Source organism: Vulpes vulpes, chromosome 8 (genome assembly GCF_048418805.1).
Source record: "Vulpes vulpes isolate BD-2025 chromosome 8, VulVul3, whole genome shotgun sequence".
NCBI lineage: Eukaryota > Metazoa > Chordata > Mammalia > Carnivora > Canidae > Vulpes > Vulpes vulpes.
Window position 1 is genome coordinate 40,942,712 of NC_132787.1, and position 27,038 is coordinate 40,969,749.

Sequence of the window (27,038 nt, forward strand, 5' to 3'; positions counted from 1 at the left end):
TCCGAGCATGATCTCCTTACAGGACTTGGGTGGACAGAAGGTAGCCAGCAGGTGTCTCACAGTCAGCTTCTGCACCTGCCTGGAGAGAAGGGCCTCAAAGAGACCAGCACACTACGCATAATAGGCAAAGGAAAAATCACAGGGAGAACAAAGAGGGGATGGGTTAATATTTGAATAATGAGTCCTGCAGCCCAGACACGGAGGTGCTGGAGGAGCCCCAGGCCCCTGGCCCTCAGCATCTGTCTCTCTTCCAGTTCAAGTGCTGCGGGAGTAACAGCTCTGCCGACTGGCAGCACAGCGCGTACATCCTGTCTCGGGAGGCCGAGGGCCGCCGGGTGCCGGACAGCTGCTGCAAGACGGTGGTGGTGCGCTGTGGCCAGCGGGTCCATCCCTCCAACATCTACAAGGTGGAGGTGAGTGCCCAAGCTCCAGCCGAGCTCCGCCATGGCCCTGGCCATCCAGGAGCACCCCCACCCCCCACGAGAGGCAGGCTTGGGCAGAGGTGCCGGGAGGGGGGATGCAGGAAACACCTATTCGCTGGCTTTCAATGGTCTCCACAAAGCCCTGGGAGATCCTGGGACACCATGGCATGCCCCTGGGTCACTCAAGAAGCCTGTGGGCCATTGAAATGCTGGACCAGGCCCTTTAAGCCTCTGGCCTGCCCTCAGCCGGGTGGATGCAGCACCCCCACCAGCCCTTCCTGCCCCAGCCTCGCCCACCTCTGGACCACCGTGAGTAACCTGCCCTTACCTTACAGGGAGGCTGCATCACCAAGCTGGAGCAGTTCTTGGCTGACCACCTACTGCTCATGGGGGCGGTGGGCATCGGGGTGGCTTGTCTGCAGGTGAGTTGGAGGCAGGGCAGATAAGGACAGGGGTGGTCTAGCAGAGCTGTGAACCCCTCTCCCCTCGGTGGGCATCGCAGATCACTGCCCTCTGCACTCCCACGTGCTGCCCCGCCCTCTCCTCCTCCTCTGCCACCTTCCCTCGGCAGCCAAGCCTGAATCACATGGTCACTCTCTTCCCCAGAAAAGATGAAGGAAAATACCTGGGGGCCCTGGGGCCCAACTTGAGGAGTGTGAGTGTGAGCTCAGGTATGTGCATGCTGCCTGTGTGTGTGCACGCGGGTGTGTGTGTGTGCAGCCTGCTGGGGTAGGTGTGAGGCCATGGGTCATCCGCATGCATCTAGGTGTACGTGGCACTGTGTGCACGGGTATGTGTTCAGGTGTGCTGGTGCATGTGTGTGTGTGTGTGCATGCACCTGCACTCATTCCCCGGTGTGTGTGTTCACACACATGCCTGCCCGTGGATGTACACTCCCTGTATGCCCAGCTCTCTGCTCTGAGCAATGCCTTCTGCTGTGTCCCTGCTCCACCCGCCTCCCTGCTACACCCAGGAAGTCACTGGTAGTCTCACAGTCGCTCCAGTCCAGGGTCGGTAGAGAGGATTCAGGAGGGGCACCCTGGGGCTGGGCCCTGTGTGGCCACCTTGCCTGGCATAGCAAGTTCCAGAGGGAGCGCAGTGCCGACCCGCCCTTCCCATACCGCACCAGGACTACCAGCCCTGAGGGGTGGGGGGTGGCGGTTAGAGGCCGGGAGATCCTCTGGGCTCTGGGCGTAGAGCAGCCACGTCCCTGCCTGCCTCACAGCTCCATCCACAAAATGGATGGATTTCCCCCAGCCGTGCAACAGAAGGTCTAGACAAGAATGAGGTCATGAGCATGACACACTCACTGTGCTCAACAGGGAAGGCCTCCCCGCAAGCAGAAGTGGTGGTTTACCAGGCTATCTGTAGACCTCGGAGCAGTTTCAGGCGCTTTCTGTTCCTGCCACCACACACCCAGGCCAGGCGTGTCCTCGTTCTCCCATTCCTCGGATCAGAAGGTTGGGACCCTGAGAAAAGACCAAGGGTGTCATCTCCTGAACTGGTCCCCAAGCCTCCTGACTTGTGATGTTTGCTTTCCCCAATCCCACCCGCCCTCCAACACAGAGTCCCATGGAAAGAGAAGCGGAGGGCGGTAGCAGCAGCTGGCTCCGAGAGCCCGCCAGTGTGGGCTCCTTCCAGATCACCGCACGGCCTGGGCACGTAGGTCTGTGCATCCGGGGCTCTACCCGCTGGAGGCCGGGGGGTAGGGGGTAGCAGGCAACCCAGGGCTAGTTACGCCATCTCTAGGCCTCAGTTCCTTGTTTGTAAAATGGGGCTAATTATACCTAGTTTGGTGAGAGGATTAGCAATATATATGTAAATCACTTGGCTCGTCGCTGAGCAGATAGCAGGTGTTCAATAAATGGTACCCTTCATTATTTTATTCATTTCCATGTGGGCACATTGTCTCTCAAAAAAAAAGCCTTCTCGGAAAGTTGTTTCCTGGCCAGAGCAGCTTGCCCCATCTCCAACAGTTGGCACGCAGGCCAGAAGCCCCGCATGGCATCAGCAGGCCCCCTTTGGCACTTCTCTGGCGCAGGCCTTCTGCCCCACAGAGTGAGCTGAGGAGGCGCCACTGGGGGTGAGGAAGGGGCAACTGTGTGCTGCAGCTCCTGGATAACTTGTTTCCAGAAACCTGCCGTCTCCTTCAGGTGTGAGGGGCCTGCTCTGGGTGCACACTGACCAGGTCTGGACCACACTCCATCCCCTTCCTCCTGGCCTCCCGGGCCTGGGGGAGCCTGGAGAGGCTGAAGACAGGGCCAGTGACCCCCAGGGCAGGGGGTGGGCCTGCCTGGCCCCAAGCCTGAGGTCAAAGTGAAATAGGCAGGGGTGGGAGCACTGCCCGGGGAGGGGAGGGCATGCTGTCGTACCCCCATGACCCCTTGGTCCTGCGCAGCTTGCTGTGGAGGCGCTGCTCGCTCAGAGCCCCCAGAGGGGCTGCCCCGGCCACGCCGTGGACCCCGCCCCTCGCCCGTCGCCCAGCTTGTGCCCTTCTGCTCCGCTGGCCCTGGGCAGCCAAGCCTCGGTCACAGCTCCCTCTGCTGGCCGATGCTGGAACTCAGCTGGCCGAGTCCAGGTTGGCCACCTGGCGGGCCCCAGGCTCAGTCCTGATCCCCGGAGTGGGCACCGGACACCTTCCCCACACATGTCCGGCCTGGCCCTGCAAAGATCCCCAATCCTCAGCAGGCTAAAAGGCAGTGTCCTGTGCCCCTGGTCTCCAGGACCCGAGGAGAGGTCAGAGGGCCTCCCCGCTTCTCACGTGACCTTGAGGAAGTCACGTTCCCTCTCTGAGCCTCAGGCTTCCTTCCTATAAAATGGAGGAGTTGGATATTTTTCAAGTCTCCCGTGAAGTGATAGACTTCTCTAATCTGTGGAAATCCCACATAGGAGCCTGGGTATTAGACACGAGGAGGAGCCGCTCTGGTTGAGTTGGTTGTTGGGGCTCTCAGGTTCTGTGATTTTTGGTAAGGACCCTGCCTCAGTGAGACTCACGTGCTGCAATATTCTAGAACATCACAGCATGTCTCGTGAATGCTCTCAACACCAAGCAGAAAATGTGGCTAACAGAACAAACCCTGATTGCAGATATTTGGCGACATGTCACTTGTGGCCCCATGGATGTGCGCGGACCAGGCGCTGATATACTTAGGAGAGATGGTGGTGGCCTGGAGGGACACAGGATCTCCGCAGAGCCCCCACGGCAGCAGGTTTCAACCTTGCCTGCACCTGGGGACCACCTGGCCAGCGTCAGAACTGCCCAAGACCCAGGCTACACCCCAGCATAATTTAGTCACATCATCTGGGGCCCACGGCCAGGTATCAGCATCCTTGTAAAGCTCCCTGGTGGGTCCAGTGTGCAGCCAGGCTGAGAACGCTGGCCCGCGTGAGTGACAGGAGCCACAGGGCACCGGAGGGTCAGGGACCAGGGGAAGGTCAGGGGCCAGGGAGGAGAGGGAACCATCACAGTCCTTAAATACCCAAAGGCAGGCATGTTGGGGAGCAAGGGGACACTCTGGGGATACCAGAGGACAGATAGGAACAACAGGTGGAGTTTCCAAGGAGGCAGACTGGAGAATCCGTTAACAATTGGAACTCTCTGGCAGTGGTCCCAGTTGAGCACGGAGCTGTCTGTGCCTGCAGGTTGCCGCAGAGGTTGGACGCCGGCCGGCCCACTGAAGCCGGGTGCCCCGCACACGATGGGCACACTCATCCCTTCCATGCTGCTGCCAGGCGCTCCTATCAGCCAGACCCTGCAAGGCCCCTGTGTCCACCCCAGGCACATCGCTCACTACTCAGGATGTTCAGACCTGAAAGGGATGATGGGGGTCTTGAGATACCTCCGAATCACTCTGCGTTCTGGAAGGACCTTACAAGGTACCTAGGCCAGTGCTGGCAGCCCCAGCTGCACGTGACAATAAGGCCCAACTTCACAGATTCAGACTCGGACTTTCTGAGATGAGGCCTGGCCTTGGGTATTTTTTAAAGCCCTCCAGGGATTCCAGTGTGCACCAGGGTAGAGAACACTGTGCGCCCCCCCCCCCCTCTTTGTGTACATCTGAAGACACCAAGCCCAGCAATGTGGTCACTGGCTAAAGGTCACATGGCCACCATGGCAGAGCCAGTGAGGACCCCAGTCCTGAGGCTCTGTGTTCTACTGTGGGTAGACTCTGGAGACACTCCACCTTGAGATAACTTTGGAAGCTAATTTCCAGCATACTCTGGCAGGGAAGCTTCTGTCTAGAAAGGATGTAGTGGCTCATCCTTTTCCTACCACCCTGCTCACACACACACTCTGGAAGCCTCCCACCCAGGGGCTGTGCAGAGGATGCTGAGGGCTGAGCCTCCATTGTCAGCTTTGTAATGAGAGCTGCTCTATGTCAGGTGCCAAGCCTAGTGCCGGGGCCACCAGCAGGCAGGATGTGGTCCCTTCTCCCAGGAAGCTTTCACTCAAGAGAGGAGACACATAGAGCATGGGTTGTCACATGCAGGCAGAGGCACTCTGCACGTGTGCAACCCAGGGCTTGGGGGAGCATATAGGAGGCCATAACCTGCCATGGGCAGTCAGGGAAGGCTTCCTGGAGGAAGTGATATATAATTAAACCTTGAAGGGACTTAACAAGAAGAATTAAGATGGGGAAGAGTGACAGGGTGAGGGAATTGAATTTGCAAAATCCTGACTGGTTGCTGTGGAGGGAGGGCTTTACTCCGAGGGCTCAGGAGGGCCACTGCCTGGCTTATCAAAGGCTCAGGGTGCAGGAGGGGAACCGTGATGGTGTTGGTCCTGTCATCCTAGTTTTTAAAGAATCTCTCCAAGGAAGGCTATTGAACAGACTGGAGGCTTTCCTATTGATAGAGGAAGAGCTGAGGCTCAGAGACAGATATACCTGTCCCCAAGGTCACACAGGCCCAAAGAGAAGCTACCGCACTCCCACCTGGACATTCCCAGTTTGGAGGATGGAAACGTGTTGCAGAGCCGAGAAAACTCCCAAGACAGCTGAGATTGGGATCTGCAGGTCATTAAAAGGGAAAGCTGAAAGGTCATGTTGGATTGGCTTCCTGGGACCTCCCCGGCCCTTCCTTGATTCTCTTGGGTAACAATCAGGTGTTGGCTCAAAAACCTCAAAAGCAACTGAGAGAATGCCATCTCCCTGTGAAAAAAGAGCCCCATCCGTGGCAAATGCTGTGCCTGGACAGCTGCCAGAAGAGGGCGCTGTGCCCCGTGCAGCGCTGCCCCAAGCTGGGCCCCCTCCGCTGCCATCCCCGCCCCCCCATCCTCCATCCTCTGCCATCTCCTGCTCCTGCACTCAACCTGTCAATTGTTTTCTCTGCTCACCCTGTGCTGGCCACGCAAAGCGATGGATGCTGATTTCAGGAAGGAGACGTGGGTGCTCGCTCAGGGATCAGATGGCCACTACTCCTTGGCATGAATCAGGGTGCTTGTGTGTGTGCTCGTGTATGTGCATACGTGTGCATGCATGTTGAGTGCATCCTTGCCCCATCTGCATGTGTTGGGGAAGCTCCATCTGTATGTGTGGACATGTGTTGGGGGGAGTCTGGCCCATACACCTCCAGCCTCACTCTGCCTTCCCTTGGGAGGCACCCCGGGAACACTTGGGCAAGTTCCAGCAAGTTCCACTCTCCCAGTCCCTGGCACAAACCCCACACTGTAGGAGGTGTGGCCACAACCCTCCCCAACCTCAGCCAGAACCAGAAAGATCCAGATAGCCCCACAGGTTAGCCGTCAGACCACAAGGGCCAGGGAGCAGGGCATGCCGCATGACCCCTGGGTGTGGTGGCTGTGATGGCACCTGCGTGAAGCCAGTGGGAGACAAGCTAGCCTCTCGGGCTGCCTTCAGCTTGTGGCTGAGTGTGAAAGTGGATTAGCACAGCTCTTAGGACCAAGTCCGGAAGCTGTGAGTTGTGCTCAGGGGCTCCAGCGTCCGCCCTGTGGGGATGGAGAGCAGGGCAAAGGGGCGAGAAGCGCTTGGGGACGATGGGCATTATTCTGTATCTTTGAGGAAATTGCCTTTGCCCACGTGCCACAAGACAGGTATGGGGCTGCCCCTGCGGTGCCTCTGCCCTCTGGGCAGGGAGTTGGGATCCAATGGCATCGCTATCACAGCAAGATCATAGTCACGGGCCTCGAGGGTCTGACACTTCCACAGCTTCTTGTGCTGCATTTAGAGATTGGCGAAGTGAGACCCCCCAGGGGGACGGGGAATGTCTAGCACTGCCCAGCTTTGGGCAGGGTGCTCTGGTGCCTCCTTGTTCAGCCCCTTGCAACGGAGGGGCTGTCAGGCCGGCTGCTGGGGCTGGGCCTGGTGCCGCATCCCAAGCTGGCTTAACAGGAAGAGTTGGCGACCCCTCTGGGTGCGCTTCTGAGAGCCCGGTGGCTTCTGTACCTCAGCCAGAGAACTGACTATGAACCTTAGTGTTGCTCTGGAGTCTGAGAGCAGCGAAACACAGACAGAACCTCTCCTAGAGAAAGACAGTTTCAGACAGCAGTGAGGGAGCGGAACTACTACCCCCCAGGATCTAGTTAAATTGGCCCGTCTCTGGAGATCTGGGACCGCAGACCAGAAGTGGACAGCTTGTTGGTAACGCAGGATCTCGGGCCCACCCCAGACTTCCTAGGTTGGAATCTGCCTTTATCAGGATGCCCATGGGTGCATCCGAATGTGACAGGCCTGCTCCAGGGCACTCTGGGGAGGGCTGCTTGCTGAGGTTCTGATTGCTCTTTGCTCCTCTGCTCTCTCCACCTGGCAGATCTGTGGGATGGTTCTCACCTGTTGCCTGCACCGGAGGCTCCAGCTGCATTTTTACTAATGGCCAACTGCCCCTCGCAAGGACAGGTGCCCACGTCCCATCTTCCAGACCTGCAGAGTCAGCACCAGCTTGCCTAGAAACTCCCTCTACTGTGTGCCTAGCCCCTTCAGACCCACCAAGTGCCCAAGACCATGGCTCCTGTGGCTCCCACCCAGGCCGGGGGCCCTCAGCCCCCTCTCTCCACTACCAAGTGCTCACTGCCAGGATCCCTGGGCACAGGATGCATCCTGCCAGGAAACAGCCACCAGCACCCCTCACCAGCAGTGGGGGTCCCGTGGACTGCAGGGGGTGGTGAGAATCACACCCTCTGCTCCCTCCCAGCTCCAAAAGCTAGAATGAAGGTCTAAAAACTCTGGCCCCTCTGGGACTCCCCAATGGGGCACATCGTCTCCCCACTGGTGCTGAGCACCCCTCGTCTTGTCTCTGCTTGGGGTGGGGCAGTCAGGGTGGGCTCTGCCCCCAGAAGCCCCAGCCTTTGATTCACCGACCCACCCCTGTCACCTGGAAGATAGCACCTTGTTGGCCTGGTTCCTTCTCACAGGGCCTGGCAGTGGAGAGGCCTGGGGTGAGACCCCGGTAACTGGGCATGGGCACCACCAGGGCGAGGAGCAGGGCAGGTAAGGTCACAGGCAAATGCTGCCCCAGGACCCTGTGCACTGCCCAGAAGCCATCCCTGGGAGAGATCCCCCCAGAAGACTATGGCTTGTGCCCCCCTCCCCTGCAGTAACTAGGCCCTGCAGGGATCTCCTGTGGCCTGATTCTCAGGAATGCCAGGTTTTTAAATGATCTCCAGCTCTTCGTGTGGGTGGGAGTGAAAAGTCCTTCCTGGGTAGACCAAGTCACAGGCCCTGCAATATGGGAGCCACTGAGAAGGCTCAGTGCTGAGTAGAGGGGTGCTCCGCCCTGGGCCCTGCTTTTCCTGGGCCCACAGTCCCAGACTCCATGACCACCACCGTGCCCCTCCCAGAGCCCTTGCTCTGCTCCCCAGAGTGAATCCAGTCCCCTCCTTTGGTTCTCTCTTGCTTCTCTGAATCAGGCAGGGAATTTTCAGGAACCATTTTCTTAAATACTAAGATAGAACGGAACAACAACAAAACTCTGGAAAAGGCAGAGTAGAGACGTTGGCAGTTTTCCAAAGAACAGGTGTCAACTTGGGAGTCAGCCACAGGGACCCTCTCCAAGTAACTGTCACAAGTGGGTAGCTCATAGTCCCGGAATCCCGCACCCAGCTCCTTTACCTTCCAGGTCCTAAGCTTCCGGGGCTGGGGACCATGAGGGAGCAACCCCTTGTTGCCAACATCAAGGCCAGGAAAGGTCACCCCTTGCCTCTAATTCATGGCAAGCCCCAGGGTGATGAGCGCAGCTCTTGGTAACCTGGGCCAGTCCTGGGTGAAGGCTGTGCTCTCTTCCGTACACAGGTCACTGCTGTCCCCAGACACTGCCCTAGATGTATAGAAATTGTATGCCCTCCGAACGCAGATTACTCGCATGCACAGGAAATACCAGCTTCCCCGGGCAGATTGCTCCTCTACCCCGGAGATCCCCTGGGGGCTGTCGGAACCCTGGCTGGCTCAGCAACTCTGCCCCCCAGGGCCCTGGGGTTGCGATTGCAAATCCATTAACAGGGAAACCAGCTTTCTGGTAATCCCGGACTGTGCCAAGGCCGAGAGAAAGGGTGCTGGGACTATCTTTGCTGCCTTCCAATTCTCTGGGACTCGTGCAACCGAGAAATGACTACCTCCCAAGCTCTCGGCAAGGCCAGGTCACAGACTGACAGGTCTTACCAAGTGAGGCCTGAAAGAGAGCCGTGTTCTTCCAGTGGAGGGGCCCGTGGGAGGTGGTGATGCCAGGGGAAGGGCCGTGTCCTGTGGCCCCTGCTGGCCCCTGCTGGAGCCACTGCCCTCTTTACTGAGGTCAGTGGGGCTTGTGGAGGTGAGACAGGGTGATAGGCAGGTAGCACTGGCCCCAGCCCCCCATGTTGGGTTAGGCCATCCTGGCTGAGGGCAGGATTGGCTGCGAGCAAAAGGCTCCTGCACACCGGCCCACCCAGACCAAGGATGGATGGCCCAAGCTGCAGAGATGGAACAACGCAGAGCTTTAGGGAACGGTGACCTGCTCGTTGGTGCCCACAGCCCGGGAGGTGAGGCAAGGGCAGAGGAGACGGAGGCCCAGGTTATGGCAGGCTCTAGCTCAGGACACAGAGGGCTGGAGTCCGGAGCCAAGGATGTGCCCACCCTGCCTGAGAGCATGCAGATCTGCACCCAGGGCACTGCTTGGACGTCATGGTCATGAATTCCTCAGATAGAGAAGGGCATGCCTGTGGACAGCTGTCATCAGCCGTGTGCAAGGAAAAGGCCCCCGGCACGCCGGGACCCAGGAAGGAAGGCAGCATTCTGTACAGGTCGGGCCACAGCAGATGCTGCTGGTCACCGGGGGCCTTCCGTGAGCTTTGAATGTGTGAGTCACGTACGTGCTCTCTCATGGCGATCGCAACAAGAAGGTACTGGTCCCCCCTCTACAGGTGACAAATCAAGGCTCAGAGCAATTAAGACACCTGCCAGGCGGTAGCAGTGGCTGCTGTCCTGCCACCCCCCAGCTGATGGAAGCCAGGGAAGCTGGGCTGGGAGCCCCTGCTCCTCGGCATCCTGTGGCTCTCCATCTCTGCAGGAAGCCATCTGGCTGACATTCTGACATTCGGAAACACCGGGTCCCCCAGGGGGCACTCTCTGTCCAATAGCAGCGGCCTGGCCCCCCTTCCCGGATCGGACGGAACCATCCATCTGGCCCCACCGCCAGGGCACCCCACACACCTGCAGAGCGGCCTGGCTCCTTTCCCGATTGACAGCCGGTGCCTCCTGGTGGACTGGCTCAGGCAGCAGGTGGGGGCCCTGGGGACCACGCTCGGGGGAATTGCCAGCCTGTCACCTCGGGTGCCAGTGTTGACACCAAGCAAGAGCAGACCAGACCTCAGCAATCAGAACCTGCCCATGGCATGTGGGATTTCGTGCCCATGCAGAGATCACATCTAGGGGCCCAGAGGGCTGGGAGGGCTGCCCCCCTGCTGGGGGCCGGGGGGTGTCTCAGGTCACAGGCACTCAGAGCCACCCTGGGGGCCCATGTTAACCACCTTCAGCTAGCTTTCCCTCGCTGTACTGCTGGAGGGTAGCACAGTGCAGCCTCCGTCTCACAGAGCTGATGGCCTGGAATTTCAGTAGGCTGCTCAGCCTGGGCACAGCCACAGACACTCAGGCTTGGCAGGGCCAGGACAGCCCCGGGGTGGGTGGGGGATCCTTGTGCACTGCAGCCACTCTGGTCTGTCCCTGGGTTTGGAGGTAGAGGAAGCAAACTGAAACATGTTCATCACCACCCACCCCAATTTCCGCCTGGCAAATATTCTCTACTTTCTGGCTACTTTGGGCCTGGGGAGAGTGGGGGAGGCATAGGGGGAAGTGGTTGACGAGCTAAGGAGAAAACGCATCTTCTGTCACTGCTGGGTGGCACTCACGTCGCCCGGGATGCTAGTGATGTGTCTGAACCAGAAGTTCTCAGACTTGAGGATGCATCAGGTCACCTGGAGACTGCTAAGTGTCACCCCAGAGCTTCAAATCTGCAGGGGTAGCATAGAGAGTGAGCATTTCTAACAAGTTCCTGGATGATGTTGGGGCTCCTGGCCCCGGACCCACCCTTTGAGAACCGCTGCTTTAGAGCTCCCCACAAAGGACATTTGCCACCTTCCTTTGTATGAGCATCACCCTAAGCATCCCAGAATCCCTCGGGAGGTCTAGCAGGGCCCAGCCCACTGGCCACGCGAGGGTGGGGTGAGGCATCGCAGTGGGCCCCGAACGCGCCCTCCTGCAGTGCGTTCTTGCAGCACCTGCTCTGCCCTCTGTGACCATGGCTGGGAGACCAGGTGCCTGCGTGCTCTTCCTGGAAGGGCACAGATTAGGTCCCCAGCCCCATTCTCCCACCACCCTCCTGTGTGCTTTGGGAGAGTCCAGCTCCATTCTCATCACCCCCACTTTCTGGTTTAGCACAATGCCCCCCACCCTGTCTGTACCCCCAGCCTCTCATGTGCCCCTTCCCTTCCTGCTTTGGCCCCAGAGACACCCTGTGCAAGTACCACTAGGAATTCCAGGCAGCCCAGTAGAAGGCCAAGGGGGCTTCTGGAACCAGCTGGCCTTTGGATACGGGTTGTCCCAATATTCTAGAGACTGAGAAGTTGCCTTAACTTACTGCATATAGAGAAGTCACTGTAGTTGTAAACACACCTCTCGGCTTCACTGGCCTCAGTGCCTGCCTGGCCTCACCTGCTAGGTGGCACGATAATAAAGGAATTGTATCTAGGACTACCTTCTGTGGCTGTTTTCCTCATCCACAGGGAAATCCCAGGCCATCAGTTCATCAGATGTCTTTCAACCCACTGTACATTGCTGAAGCGGACCTTAGTCCTGGGGAGAGGGAGGGAATGGGGGAGCCCCACGAGGAAGCCCACTGACCACACTGATCGGGGTCCCACTTACCCTTATTTTTGCCGACTCTCACCTTTTCTCTGTTTGATTGGACCTTGCCTTAGCCTACGCATACGTGCCGCTGGCTCTTGGCTGCAAGCAAATAGGCTCGGACTGCGCGCCTCTGAAAGCTCTCAGCCGTGGTCAGCCCACGTGCCCACGTCGCTCACTACACTGCCCAGCCAGCTTTGTTGATGAGCTCGTGTTTGCATGTCCTGCCACGGGCATCGCCCCACACTAGCTGCAGCAACGCTGCATGTGGTGAGGGGTCGGGGCGAAGGGCCCCCTCCGCTGGCCCTCAGGCTCCCAGCCAAGTGTCAGGAGCCCAACACACACACACACACACACACACACACACACACACACACACTCCTACTGCTACCCAGACCAGTTGCTCTCAGCTGATCATCCCGATCCTCAAATCCAGGGCGGCACACTCTTGCATCCGAATGCAGAATGACGTCAATCTTATTCAGAGGAGCGGAGAGCATTAGGTGGCCCTGTGTGGAGCTACGAGAAGGAAATGCTGTGATGACACAAACCCTTCATTCTGTCTCATCCACTCTTCTGTCTAGAAAACTCGCTGGAGGTGGGCGGGTGAGTGGGTGATCCTGAACAGTAGCTGGGGAAACTGGATTCCAGGGGTTCCGAGATGGCCAGACCAGGGTGGGGTGGGCAAGCAGATGGGGAGTGAGAGCGTCTCAGCCAGGGAGAAGCTGCAAGAGGCCAGCTCACTTGCTATGTAGCAGGTGACGTCTACAGGCCTGGCCACCTCTCATGGGTGTCCGGCCCCTTCGGTTGAGTTCATTCCCTGAACAATCACAGCAGTAGCCCTCTGACAGCTTGTGTCTCAGGCAGGGGATGGACCCAATCCAGGGCCCGTGCGAGGTCACCCATATTGTTGGACCCAGACATCTGCTCTCCACTACCATCACTGTGAATGGGTGTGCACACGTACACAGGTACACAAGGGTGCCTGGGGGGACAAGCATTCCTTTGGGCCCCTGTCTACTGCACAAGAGTGCAGTGGGTGAGTATCCCTGCTGTCTGAAAAGGCTCTGGTGGCCACCTCAGGTAGGTGGGCAGCAGTGAGAAGCTATGCGAAGCCATCATCCTTGATGGCTGCCAGCTGGCCCTGTCAGTTGCCACTACTTCCCAGCAGGTGCTCTAGTGTCAGGCTGTCATGTCACCACAAGGTGGGCTACTTTGAGCTGGGACCCTGGTTCCTACTCCCTCTCCCCAACTGAAAATAGGCTATCGGGTCGGGAGGCGGGGGGGTTGGTAGAGACACGAGGTCCAAAAGCCTAGATTATTCCACTACCTTCTCCTTAAAAACAAATACATGAGAAGCCCCTATGTCCCTTTTCCTTGTGCTTCTGCCCTGGGCTGAAACCCAGCAGAGCAAGGACTGGGCACGAAGGAGAGGGTGCCACGAGGGACTCACTGGGATCCTTTGGTCAGGCCAGGGGTGAAGAGGGCAGTGAGGAAAGCTCCCATCTATCCCCTGCCATCAGCAGGTACCAACAGCATCACTGAGGACAGGCCCAGGGCAGCCTGAGCCCCAAGGGCCATGTTCCTGTGAGCCTGGGCATTCTTGAAGAGGTCATGAGCAATTTCTACCCGACTTCTAATAGACTGAAAGCAACTCATAAGATCCCTAATTGGGATTTAGAGAACCCCGAGTTGGGGATGAGATCAAATTCAACATGTCTCCCTGAGGTGCCAAGCTGTAAATAAGAAGGCCGAGTCCTTTCGGGAACTAGTGTCCCTTTCCAGGGAAAAAGACACATATTGAGAATGTGTTGGGCTCCTGGGAATTCAGGTAGGGGGTCAGTTGGGGCACGAGGAGGGAGGCAGAGAGCAAGGAGTTTCCTGAGGCCAATAAGTAAATAGCACGTAGGCCCTGCACTGTGTCTGCACATTGCATCGGCCCTGCTCTGGATGCTGGGCAAGGCCAGCTCTTAGAACCCTACCCTGCAGCCACCAGAAGGAAAATCTCTGGGCGACAGTCTCACACCACCAGACCCAGCCACAGACCCCTATGTGGCCCTGCTCCCCCGGACCCCTGCCCTCCTGTGTCCAGGGACGCCACAAGAAAGAGGACAGCACCCAAGGCTTTCCCTGGCTGGCTCGGGGCCGCGTGGGGTCTGTAGGGCCACAGAGGGGGGATTCCAGCAGGCAGCGTCACAGAGTCTGGCCTGAGCACGGCCCGTGCAGGGTCATAACACTTTTTGTTAGCTTAAGGACACGCAATAGTCCATCTCCACAGCTGTCAAGACACTAAGCAGAAATGAGATGGCTCAATCGATAGCCTCCTCCTCTTTGCTGAGTGCTTTAGATGGGAGCATCGCAATGCCAATATTTCTGTGTTCAAAGCGACATTCATCTAATCTGACTTCCTCTTGTTTCTGTGGAGTCTTGAATGTTGCCATTCCAGAGCAACAAGGAGGCACGGGGGAAGCTTGCCCACCCAGCCTGCACGTCTCCACTCCACAGCTCACTACCACCCCGCATACACCGACTCCCTGTGTCCCCAGGAGACGACTCTCCTGTGTCCCCAGCTTTCAGCCAGGGGTACGCTCTTCCCTGGGGTTCCACCTCTGGTCTGGGGCCTCCTGAGAACTCAGATCTGACCAATTTCTTGCCAAGCACTTACCCTGGTCCAGGAACCAACTGGGTGCCTTTACGTACATAGTTTTACTTAATCCTCACAGCAAATCTGTAAAATAGGTATTGTCCTCATTTTGCAGATGATAAAAGCAGGACAAGTTCAGTGATCCCCAGGGCTCACACGCACAGTGAGAATTCAGACCCTCCAGCTCCCAAACCAGTGCTCTTCACCCGAACATGGCCCATCTCTAACGCTGGAAGTTCCAACCCCGTGACAGCAGATAAAATAACAGGTCAGGAGAAACCTAGATAACGTACGTGAAAGCATTTTGCAAGCTGCGAAGCTCAATGCAACCACAAGGAGAGGTTTAATTATACCATGCTGGTCTCTGCAGGCACAGGAGCACCAACCCCGGGAAACGCACTCGTCCTCCATTTGGTGCAATTAGTCATCTACCTGTCCAGGGCGAGGGACGTCGTGTCGGATGAATGGGAAGAATGGTCTCCCCTCCCTCCAGGCACCCCTCTCAGTGAATCCAGCTAATCATCAAGTCTTTGTGATTCTCCTGTATGTCTCTCAAATCTGGTGCTTTTGTCTCCCTCCCACTGACACTTCCCTGTGGGTCCCATCAGCTCTCACTTGTCACTGCAGCAGCCCCTCCTTGACGTCCCTGCTTCCACCCTGTCCCATTTTACCCCTCTCTACGCCGGAACCAGAGGGATCCTTCCCAAGGGCAGGTGTGAGTCAGGCACACACGACTTCAGTGAGCTCCCACGGTTCTCGACTTCAACTCTACCCTGGCTTTGTACCTTGTGATCGGGTGGCTGTCGCCCTCTGCAGATGCCCTCTTCATGCTTGCTCTGTGCGCCAGCTCCAGTGCCATCACCAGAGCACACCTTCCCATCCTTGCTAGCTTAACTGCTGTCTTCAGCTCTCAGCTGTGAAATCGCTTCCCCAAGTTGGGATCAGCGCCTCTCTCATCCCACGAGCATCATGATCATAGCCCTGGGTTGCAATCCGGTTTGTTCTGTGGTCCCCATTGGATCACTGGCTCTGTAAGCACAGGGTTGGCTCAAGACCCTTCCCCACTGCACCCCAGTGCTTGGCACAAGTTAAGATTCGATACCTCTTTGGGTGGATAAACCTCTTGTCCCCACAAGCCCTGGCCTTGGCCATTTTGGAAGAGTTCTGGTTATGGGGATGAAGCCTGTTCGGCTGCTGCTCACAAGCCATCCTTTTTCACGTGCCCTTTGCTGAGCACAGGTAGGGAGGGTGGCAGCTCTCCCACCACAGCACCATAGCACACAGGGTGGGGGAAGGGCCTCCAGGGTCATCTTGTTCACCCCCCTCGTGTGGGCTGAAGAGCCCAGCACCCATCACAGATGCTCAGGCCTACTCATCAGACATCCCCAGAGATAAACAATGCCCAGCCCTGTCTGGAGAAGAACATCTCCTCTCCTGCCTGGCCAGGGCAGCCTGCCTTTCATGGCTCAGCTCATTTGACTAGAGCCCAGTGCTAACAGGGCATTGCCCTGGGAGCCAGTGGACTTCACTCTGTCCCCCAAAAGCAGACGGCACAGGGACCTGGCCAGCATCCTAATGGGTGTCCACAGGCCAGGGGATGGGAGCCAGAACAGTGGGCAGAGAGGAAATGGCTTCCACCCACACATCTATGAAGTGGTTGGTCCTCAGAGGATGTCAGAGGGCCATGCACCCCTGGTTCACGACCAACTCCTAATTCCACACCCATATGGTCCCTTCTGAGAAATCTAAGGGGAGTTTCAGGGATCCCATTCTAGTCAGACCTTTCACAAAGGGTCCCCTCAGACTCCTCCAAACTCAGCAGACCTCTGGAAGCTTTGGGACACAGCAGCTGCAGGATGGGGTCCTGAACCTTGATACTCTGGAACAATGCCCTGCCAATTTGAGGAGGGAGAGAGACTGCCCCCACACACAGAAGGGTCCAGAGATGCCCCCTCCTGCTACTGGGCCCACACATTCACTCTTCACTCCCATACCAGCTCAGTACTCATGGCCCTCAGCAAGGATGACCTCTGAGCTCCCCCCACCTGCACCTCGTCACTGGGACGGGCCAGCTGAGGAAACTCCCTCCAGAACCAGAACAAACCAGAACCCAACCAAGAACACATCTATAGCCTGAAGCCACAGTATCAGTGGGCTCAGAGGGGCATAAGATGCCCCCTCCTCCCTGCTGACCTGTTCTACTGACTTGGAGTCCCATGCTGCTGTTGAGGTTGTCTCAGAGCCCCCCTTAAGAGATCACCGCCTGGGCCAAGTCATGCTGTGAGTTCTCCCCACTCCTGGAAGACATTCAGGCCCAAGTGAATCCCAGGGACGTCAGAGGGACCAGGGAAAAACTGTATAAAACCAACAGCCATGAATGAATGAATGATTTGTTCCTTGCTCCTCCTGGGGGCACAATCCTGGGCATTCCCACAGGACTGGCCACATGTGACCAGTGACAGACACCAAGGTGTGAGCGGACCTCTCGTGCAGAGAGTACAGGCCTGCTGGACTGGCCCCCAACCATAACTGCATGTAGTCACTCGGCAAAGGGCATCCCAGGGGGGTCTGAGCCCCACCCTGCCCAGCAGACCTGTGACTGGGGCCCAAGAAGGGGAGATGAAGTGCTTGCTCTGAGGGGTCTCAGACAAACAGTAGGGCTGGTGCCTAACCCATCTTTGTGACCCTCACACCAACCACCACAAGTCAAGTCACAGTCACAGCTGAGTGGACACAAACACAATCACAAAGAGACAACCTGTTTGTGCTTTTGACACATTATCAGTTTTTATTTAAAAACATGCTAAAAACATGATGTTCAATAAAGCCAGGTCCAGGATGAAGGAAGCGCACAGATACGGCATCGCAAGCAGAAAAGTGCATCTGAAACCAACAAGCGTGCTGTCCCTGCTTTCACGTGCTCCCAGGCATGGCAGGCTGCAGGCACCAGCCCCTGGCTCTGGGCCCTGGGTGCCTGTAAGGGGCAGGGACGTCAGGGCCTGCCAGGACTACTGCCTCGCTGGGGTGCGGAGGAGCGAGATCGGAGACCAGGGCCTCGGGAGGCTGGATGCGGAAGGGTGGGGGGATGTAGGGTAGACTCCAGGCACCTGGCACCCAGCTCCCGTCCCACACCAGGTCCCTGCTAGTTAGCACCTCCACCAGTGTGGGTGGGCAGGGGGCTGCAGAGGAGGGGACGGTCATTTCCATCCACATGGACTACTTTTTGGCCACCAATGCAAGGAGGGATGGCCACTTGGATCCAAGTCAAACCAGAACATCTGCTTGAGGGTGTGGGGTGGGGTCAGCAACTTTTCTGGATTAAGAGCCCAGGATGCAGGCCCATGTTGGCAGGGAGAGGGGGTGACAGTATTCTAGCTAGGGCAAGGTGGTGGAGACTTGCCCCCAGACACCTACACACTACTGCCCCCCCAATACCTGCCACCACCCCCCAAGGGTAATTCTCAGTCCCTGCTTGCCCACCTCTTCTGCAAGATGACGGCAGGAAAAGGCCAAGTCTACGGCCAGCACTCCCTGGAAGCAGTCCGTAGAACCTTGACCTTCTAAGTCTCATCTATAAACAGGCTGCTTCAGACCTGACTGAACTCTATGGCGAGGGAAGCCACAAGTGAGAGAGTTCATTCGGGTAACCCCACCCCAATGAGCTCAGGGTCAGGAAGAAACTGAGAAGAGAGCGGGCTGCTACCACAGACACCACATGGCGTGGCCTTCTGGTGGTGTGAGTACTGCCCTGCAGGGAGGGTGAGGGGCTTGGAAGAGTACCCACCACCACTCGTGCCTTCCCCCGGGGAGACTCGGTCAAGTGCCTCCACAGCCAAGCACGGGCTGAGGCATGAAGGCAGTCGGGGGGACTGTGGACATGGCTGCTTGGACAGGTAAGGGGACAGAGGGGGGCTGCGGCGGCGGGCAGAGGGAGGGCTGCTGCGGAGGCTGCAGGGCCGGAGCACACCCTTAAAGCTCCAGAAACAAGATTGCCAGGGAGGCTGCACACATCCCTTCCCAAGGTGTTAGGCTTTTGCTGTTGATTTTAACAAAAATTGAAATTGCACTGATGGGCACGAACACACCGGCCCCGCCCCACCCCCAACCAAACACAAGGTCATTAGGCACCAAGCCCACGTGGGCCTCCAGTGCTGGGTCGCCGAGTGTGTGTCTGCAGCAGCATGGCAGCGTGCCTGCCGGCTGTGAGCCTGCAGTCGGGAGTCCCTGGGGAGGCAGCGGAAGCTCCCACCAGGAGACCCACACGTGTGCCGCCCCATCCCCCACCCAAGAACCCACCTCCCTAACCTCCCCAGGGCACCTCTGCTCCAGTCTCAGGGCGTGGTCTTCACTCAGCTGGACTCGTTGGGACCACCCCACTCTCCACTCCCACCCCCCAAGCCGGGAATCCTGAATACATCAAAGTTCTGTACTTCTGGTCCCGACTTAGGCGAGTGGAGGAGTGGCTGGCTGGGTGGCTGGGTCTCAGCTTTTGGAACAGACAAGCAGAGGCTGGAGAGGGAGATGTGAGCTTGGTGGTAAATCAAGGTACTGAGCCAAATGGTGCAGGAGACATGCAAGGCCCCATCGAGGAAGCGCACTAGCCTAGCTAGCAGATAGCCTTTCTGAGCTCAGTCTCGTGAATTCTTGACTGTCTTTTTTTAAGCTCCAAAAACACTCCCTCAGATCAGCACGAAGTCTGAATGGGGGTGCCTGCTGCACTCAGATACCCCTGCCCTATCAGTTCAGCTCCTCTACTGCCGTTTAGGCTGTCGGCCTCCTGGGGCTGCTGTAGCAAGACCCAGACTGACCTCCCTGTGCTTCTCTTGGGGCCCCCACTCCACCATCAGTGAGCCCCAGAGCCCTGTGGCCCCACGGCCACCTTCCCCCGCTCCCCCTCAGCAGGGAAGCTACAGCCCAGTGGACGTGGCTGGAATGATCATGGGCACCAGTTCCACCTTCCCCTCCTGATGGTCATGGGTCCTCTGCCACTGTCTGAGCAGCAAAGTGTCAGGACTGCTTCCCCTTCCAGAAGCAATGTGAGAAAGTGAGCAGCATCTGAACTAGAGAGGTATTTGTCCAAGAGTTTCTAGCAGGAATGTCTGTGAAAGTAACTGGGCTTTGCAGAACCTGTGGCGGGAATGCCCGCGTGGGGTGGAAGGGGAGCCTCCCGTGCCAGCAGAGGGCAGGAGGAAGGAAGAAGAGAAAAAAGAAAGACTGCTCATCAGTGAAGTAAAAGGACCCACATCAGCCCCGGCCACGGCCACGTTTCTGGTGAAGCACTTACCAGTGCCCCTCAGAGTACCCCCAACTGCCCTGGCCGCTGGTGCCAGCATCAGTAAACACCCTGGCACTGGGCAGGACGCTCCCTCAGCTATACACGCCTCTTCCAGGCTCCTGGGCCCAGGCACCGGCCCCTCTCCCTGCGGCTCAGTGCGTCTCCCCTCAGGGCCTCCCAAGCATGGCACAGTGGTTTGTCCTGATTGAAACCTGACGGACATCCTCTCTCCCCACCTGTCCCCCACCCTCAGAGGAAAAAAAAATCAAACCATTACAGAAACCAACGCAGTAAAAAGTTATAAATCAGAAAGCTAACCCTAAACTTATCTGAGAGATAATATTCCTGATAATCATAATCAGAGTAAAATAAAATAAAAAAGTTATTACACTGTAAAGTATAAAAAGCCTGGGCAAGATGCTCCCAGGGGCCTTGCCCAGAGGCAGTGAGACCCCCGCCCCTGCCAGCTCTCCTGCCTGGTGGCTGTGCCCGGCTGCCAGCGGCCTCCGCCAGGCAGTCTCTCCACCAGGAGGGGGCGCTCTGCTCCCCACCCCATGGGGACAAAGTGTCAGGGCAAGGAAGGGCAGGGGCAGAAACCCATCAGTGCTGGGGGCGGGGAGGCTCCTGGAGCATGAACCCAGCCCACCCTGTCTTCTTTGGCAAATACACAGATGCAGGAATCCAGGTGCCCCCCAGCCTCTCAAGATCTCTGCGTGCCTCGTCCACACCTCCTCCTCCCTGACCCTCCACCCACCAAGAAGGCTGAGGCGGGGTGGGCTGGGGGGCAGGTGGGCTGGGGAGGTGGGTGCAGGGGTCAGCAGTCCGGAGAGCGAGGGCAGGCAACACAAAGCTCAAATCTTCTCCCCTGGCACAGTGTCCGTGTGGGGCTGGGGTGCTCCCCACCAGCCCGCTCAGGCGTCGTACTTCTTACCAGTCCGGTGGATGTGCTGGAAGAGGGTCATGGAGAAGGCCATGCCCAGAATCTGAAAGACATGGGGGAGAGGCCCTTGGAGGGAAGCTGGTGGCCTGGGGTCTACCACACAGCACCCAGAGCAAGTGGGGACAACCCTCTGTACTTGAAAACTGCTGGCAGCAGACAGACAGTGGTGACAGAGGAGGTGGCACACAGATGAGCTCAGCCCCTCAGAATCTTATACGCCTCAAGGAGGCTCAGAAATCTGCCCGTTTCCGAGGGTTGTGGTGAGGACTGAATGCACAAAGGACCCGATCCTAAGAGGCAGCTACCATGGAACTGAGGAGGGAACCAGGGAGGTCGAGTCACTCTGTTTGGTTCTGCAAAGCACGACATGAGGTCTTGGCGGCAGCAGGTGTGTCTTCACCACTGATGTGCCTGGGACAACATTCATGCTCATCTGTGTTCCCTCAACTCCTGAACCCTGAAGGGAGTGGGGACGCAGAGCAGTGCAGGAGGCAGGAGGAAGCCAGCCTACGGCCTCACAGTCACCACAGAGAGTGTGCTGTGGGCACGTGCCATACAGAGAGGGACCGGGAGACATTGTGTGGCTCTCACAGCTCTTGCACTCAGTGTTTGGGCATAACCGGAGGGGACCCTGGCTGGTTGTGGTCCAGGCCTGACCACAGGGAGCCGAGAGGTGCCCCTGTCCTCAATGCTGAAAAGAATCTCACCCCTGTGCACACATCTCATATCAGAGCTCGGCCAAAATGGCAGCAGGCTCGTCCACTGAGCTGGAAAGCTCTTAGAGAAATCAGACACGGTCAGACCCTCAGACCCGCAGGCCCAAGAGCTGAGGGGCAAGAAAGAAAACTTCATGCAGGATGTCAGCCGTCTTTCCATGGACCAGCCAGTCAAGTTCAAGCTCTCCAAGGGGAACTGGGCATCGAAGGCTCCTGCTGGAGGAGTCCTGGAAATGCTTGTCCCAGGAAAGTCGGGAGGCTCTCACTCCCCTCCAGCCCTGCCAGCCTCATCTTCTGGAAGGGAGGTGAGGACTCCCTCCTTGTCCGTCTCCAGCATCTGTGCCAGGGTTTGTAGAGTGTGGCTGCTCACTGCATGCCTGCTAATAACAGCTACTGCCTGCAGAGCCCTTCCCAGCTGCCCGGTCCGGCTCGGCACCCTGTGACACATACTGAGCTCACTTAATGCTAAGAAGTGGCATGATGATCGTGCCCACTAATAGGCAGTGCGGCCAGGACAGCCGCCAACAGAGCGTGAGCCTGTGCTCAGATGTATTACCCGAGGACTCAGGTGAAGGTCCCTGGGAAGGAGGGCAGGCGTGTTCTCCAGCAAACCCACACGGGACTGGCACAATGCCAGCACCAGGCCCAAGGCCCAGGGGGAATGCCGCAGAAGCCCAGCCCTACGGTGCCTGCAGAGCTGGGACAGGTATCCAAAGACAAGGCCGCAAGACAGAGCAGAGCAGGAAGGCACATGGGCTGCAGGCTGCCTGGTCAGCTGCTGTGCATGTGCATGTACCTCCTCTTCCTCCTCTGGCTCAGCTCCAGCAGGGGAGCCTCGAGGCTCCAGACAGGCCTCTTACCTGCATGATAAGGATGCACATCCCCACCGTGCCAAGCACGTGCTTATTGTCATCAAACCACATCTTCACCTTTTCATAGCAGCCCTGGGGAGCAGGGACCAGAGTTAAGGCAGTGGCAGGACCGTGAGTGCCCCTCCTGCCCAGCCCCCACACCTCACTGCCCTCTCCTCACACCTCCCACCCCCACCAGCCTTGCTCTTTCCTCCTGTCCCTCCCTGGCTCTCAGGCCTGGTCCTCTGGCCTTGGAGCAGGCCCACCCCTTCCCCCCAAGGCTCCACCTACAAGGTCCCCCTGCACAGCCAGAGACCCCCACTCAACCCCCACCCTCTGACACTCCCAAGTGTGGGTCCAGCCCCCCCACACACTGTCTACCTGCCTTTTAGATATTCAGACCCGTGTGTCCCCCACCCATCTTATGTTAAGCCAATACCCTCGTGTCCCTGGCACCTCTCCTCCACAGGTGTCCTTTCCCCACACTGTCCTCTGCACAGGCTTCTGGGAGGAAGCCCCGGGAAGATGCCTCCAGCCTCACCGTTCTCCAGAGAGGGGTGGTGGTGTTGCGCCCACAGCCCTGGGAGTTCTCCATGCAACAGCGGTCGGGAACCATGTTCTCCCCCAGTACTGGGTACCAGTCTGTGTAGTCCGTGACGCCACAGCAGCGCATCTGCAGCAGGGAGCACACGGGGTCAGACTTGCCACATCCTTTGCACCTTCCCCTGCCTGGACCAACGGGGCCCCACAAAGGCTGCCTCTCTGGGAGTCAGCAGAGGAGACAAAGGCCTCCTTCTTGTCCCTTCTTTAGGTCTCGGCCGGACCCAAAAGGGAAGCACCCACCTGCCTCCCTGAGCTGGGCCTTGGACCCAGGTGGGAGCACCAGACCACTTGCTCTGCTTTGTGGATCATCCCAAGTGGGTGGCCCCTACTCCCGAGAGCTTGACATGGGGCTTCTGGGCTGCACTGACTTGTTTTCCTCTTGGAATCTGAACCTCCTGGCCTGACCCACGATCTTGCTAAGGTGAAGATGATCCACATGTCCCAGTTCCCTGGGCCCATTTAGGCACGCGCCCTGGCTCCTGTCCTGTGCCCAGGTTCTGCCCACCCTCTTCCACTCACCTGCTTGTCTCTCTCCAGAGGCATCCCCTGTATGGTGACCCCAGGTCAAGTCTGAGGGCCCGCCCCCCAGCCAGCCCGGCCCCTCACCTCGGCCTGGATGATGTTCCAAGCATTCTTAAGCCCCACGTTGTTCTCCGTGTTATACAGCAGTAGACCCTCTTTCAGGTCCTTTCTGGCATTCTCATTCACCTGTCAGGTTGAGGGCACACACCTGAATCCCTCCTCCAAGGAGTCAACATAACTATGCTTGAATCCTCTCAGTGATGGGGAGCTCCCTAATGCAAGAGGTTGTCCATTGCCTCCCTGGGTAATTTCAAGGATTCTATTTCCCAAGACTACACAAGTAATAAGCCTCCCCATGTGCCCCCCAAACTCCCCTTCCCCATGCTGCCCTCATCAAAACCTTTTATCCAGGCCTCTTCTAGCTCCCTGGTCCCATTTCCCTTTCTCCCTTCCTCAGAGGTAAGTCCCTGTCAGTGCTTCTCCTCTGGTCTGCCCTGCCCCAACCCCAGTGAAACGCCATATGCCCCCTCCCTTCTCACAAGGCTCACCTTGTCCATGTAGACAAAGAAGAGGATAAGCAAGATCAGCTCTGCTAGGAGGATGATCAACAGGACGATGAAAAACTGGAAAGAGAACGCCTAGGTATGGGCACATGGTAGTGGTCATGGCCAGGATGGGGTGCACACAAGGATGGCAGGGAGGCAGGGGATAGGCAAGCACCCAGACTGGGCTTTCCAGGTATGGGAGGGGCCAGCTACTTCTGAGGAATCCCAGATAGATAAGAGAGGGAGAGAAAGTAGACAACCAATCAAGGAGTGGGAGGGATGATCAAGGATCATCAGGAAGAGGGATGTGGTCAGGCAAAAACATTCTAGAAACAATTTCCCTGGGCTCAGGTTGGGCATCCAGGAGGCTGACAGTCATTCCAGGTCTTGCCCATCCTAGTGGTCCAAGTGCAGGGAGATCAGAGTTTGGGGGGCTGGGGTATGGGGGTCCAACTTACACTGAGGAGGAGGCACTTGTTTTCTTTGATGGCTCCCAGGCAGCCGAGGAAGCCTGTCACCATGACAATGGTGCCTATGGCAATGACTAGGTTGGCTGCGGACAGTGAAGGGAAGCTGGGGGAGAAGGTGGCAAAGTTGCCTTGGGACACGGACAGCCAAATGCCCACTCCAAGCAGCCCACAGCCACAGAGCTGGAGAGAAAGGAAAGTGGTTAGATCAGTACTGCCTTTGTGTTCATGTCCACAGAACCCAAAGGCTGCATGACCCCACCCCTAACTCCTAGGGAAAGAGTGAGAATGGGGCTACAGGTCAGCTATGGCTATAGGCCCAAATCACGCTGGCTGTGTGACCCAGACAAATCCACAGCCTCTCATTGTCTCAGTTTTCCCATCTTGGCAAATGGCATTCTACTAGCATCACAAATCTCCTCCAGTCACTCTGAGGATCAAATTTTAAATGACACAAAACCCTGTAATACATACTGAAGGTTCCAGACACACGGAAGTGGTCATGGTTACCCCCCTTGTCAGCAGAGAGCCCCCAGCATTCAGAAAGGAATCCAGGAGGAGGGGCACGGTGGTCAGGGAAGGTGAGCAAGGACTTGTCTCTGGGGCCGGGAAGAACGTCAGAGTCCAGTTTCTCAGACCCAGACCTTCCGGTGACTGTGTCCTGCTGCACTGTCCAGAAGGGCCATATGCCCACTATTCTCAGGAGCCCGGAGAACCAATTTCCCACAGATGGAAGTAGACAGGAGCTCAGTGGGCTGGCCGAATCCATCACTGCCTTTGCCATCCATCCCTGGGAGCCAGCAGCCAGCGTTCGGGCCCCAAAACCGACTTTCCTCCATGCTCGCCGGGGGCTGCGACGCCACCGGCTTCACCTGGGGACGCTTCTGTTTCACTGGCTGCAAGTCTCCACAGCTGCCTTATTTTATGCTCCATATAGCTGACACTCCACCTCCCTCCCTCCAGCAGCTCCGAGGAAGTGTGCTGAGCATGAGGAGCCAATCAATCAGTCAACCGGTATTTATTGAGTACCACAGCCTGCAGCGTCCTGTGCCAGAAGAGCTACGACCTCTTCAGAGACCTGCCTCCCTGGGGCCTCTGCTCGAGCTGGACGGGGACAATGAAAAAGCAGCATCAACCCCAAGCAGTATACACTGGTGTCAAATAAATAGTACAGGAGTTCAGAGAAGAAAACCACTGTCCCGGCCCAAGATATCAGTTGGAAGAGGCAGTCCCTAAAGGACGGTGGACATAAGGCAGGTGGGGATCAGGAACGTCCCATGCAGGGTGAAAGCATACACAAAGGGATTTTGGAGGTACAGACACGGATCTGATACCCGGCTCCAGCTTTCCTGGTGGTGTGACCTTGCCAACTCCTTTTGTGCCCAGTGAGGACAGTAAGCCTGCCTTCTGGATTGTTGTGAGAATTTAAATGGAAGAAGCATGGGAAGTGGCTGACCAGCACCAGGTGCTGGTCTTTGAAGAGCATCTACTGAGCAGCTCCTAAGTGTCAGGAGCTGGGTTATGACCCCAGAAATTGAGCACATCCCACTTTCGAGCTGCTCTAGCTCCAGAGAGGAGACCCCGAAGCACCAGTGAAGACAAGGTAGCCCACGAGTAGGCACAGAGCAGTTCTCACATGTGTGCATGGAAGGTAAGGGTGTGGGGAGAGGTTGCCCCCTAAAAGGGGCACTTCCTTCCCTCAAACCCAAACAGAGCACCCATTTAGTAAGTGCCAGGTCCTGTTCTGAGTGCTGGGGAGGTGGTGATGAGCAGCATGGGCAAACCACCCCTGCCTCCCCCACCCCTTGAACAGGCTATTCTTATAGGGAACACAGATGTTCCATGAGCATACCAGTAACACAGTTTCAGGTGATGGTACATGCCATGAAGAAAAACAAAGATGGCAAGGAGTTAGAAAGTATCAGGATACAGAGTGGTCAGGGAAGGCCTCTCAGGAAGGTGGCATTTAAGTAAGGACACAAATGAGGAGGGGATGCGATGGAAGAATGTTCTAGATGGAGGGAACAGCAAGTGCAAAAGCCCTGAGGCAGAAATGAGCCTGGCCCACCCCAGGAGGAGCAAACTGTCCACGTGGCTGCAACAGAGTGAAGGAGGTGACACGTGGCAGGGGACAGATGAGACAAGATCTTGCAGGCATCAGTATAGACAAGGTGGGTAGTATTCTTAGCATTCTGGGAAGCTCCTAAGGCTGGACAGTGACATGATTTATGGTCCCAACAGACCACGCTGGCTGCTGTTCAGCGACGACCACCGAAGGGCACAGGGGAAAGCTGGGGGAGGCACCAGGAGGCCACGGCAGGGATCAGGCACAAGCTAGTGGTGACCTGCGCCAGCCAGCTCCGGAGGAGTGGTAAGCAGCAGTACGATGAAACGGTATTGATAAGGCAGGCTTGACAGGACTTGCGGGCTTTAAAAGATGAGTAGGATTTTCATAAATGAGAAACCAGAAAGGTGACCCAGGCTGGGCATGACAAAAGAAGTGGGGGTATTCCCGTGCATTACTAAAGCAGAGATGGTTCAAGCAGCCGGGGAGGAAGGCGAGGACGTGCAGCGGCTTCATAGGTCGCCCACACTGTGGAGTGGTCCTGTGCCCCCTGTACCAGGGACAGTCCCCGTGGAACTTCGTCAAGGCTCCCCAGGGACGGGCACACTCCGCCCAGAGCGTCCACCCAGTGGGCATCCACCAAGCTTTGCGGAGGGAATGG

General features: G+C 57.4%; 2 protein-coding genes across 29 annotated transcripts in view; one reads left to right on the forward strand and one right to left on the reverse strand.

Moving 5' to 3' along the window:
• The window catches only part of TSPAN11 (tetraspanin 11), a 75,974-nt gene extending 64,378 nt beyond the window's left edge, over positions 1-11,596 (forward strand). For 5 of the 13 annotated variants that reach the window (XM_072766216.1, XM_072766212.1, XM_072766213.1 and 2 more), the window contains 4 exons: positions 255-413; positions 758-844; positions 1,745-1,882; positions 1,989-2,311. In XM_072766216.1, coding sequence (XP_072622317.1) covers positions 255-413; positions 758-844; positions 1,745-1,882; positions 1,989-2,138 — 534 coding nt within the window. In that variant the 3' untranslated portion in view covers positions 2,139-2,311. Of the gene's footprint in view, positions 1-254; positions 414-757; positions 845-1,028; positions 1,094-1,744; positions 1,883-1,988; positions 2,312-7,190 lie in introns of those variants that run through there. The other 8 variants (XM_025995396.2, XM_072766219.1, XM_072766217.1 and 5 more) reach the window with 3 other exon arrangements.
• Positions 11,597-17,154: 5,558 nt separating this feature from the next.
• Positions 17,155-27,038, reverse strand: part of TSPAN9 (tetraspanin 9) — a 200,086-nt gene continuing 190,202 nt past the window's right edge. For all 16 annotated transcript variants that reach the window (XM_072766223.1, XM_072766227.1, XM_072766226.1 and 13 more), the window contains 6 exons: positions 24,304-24,495; positions 23,849-23,923; positions 23,385-23,486; positions 22,717-22,848; positions 22,185-22,268; positions 17,155-20,651 (listed from right to left, as the gene is read on the reverse strand). In XM_072766223.1, the coding sequence (XP_072622324.1) occupies positions 20,580-20,651; positions 22,185-22,268; positions 22,717-22,848; positions 23,385-23,486; positions 23,849-23,923; positions 24,304-24,495 (657 nt within the window). In that variant the 3' untranslated portion in view covers positions 17,155-20,579. The remainder of the gene's footprint in view (positions 20,652-22,184; positions 22,269-22,716; positions 22,849-23,384; positions 23,487-23,848; positions 23,924-24,303; positions 24,496-27,038) is intronic.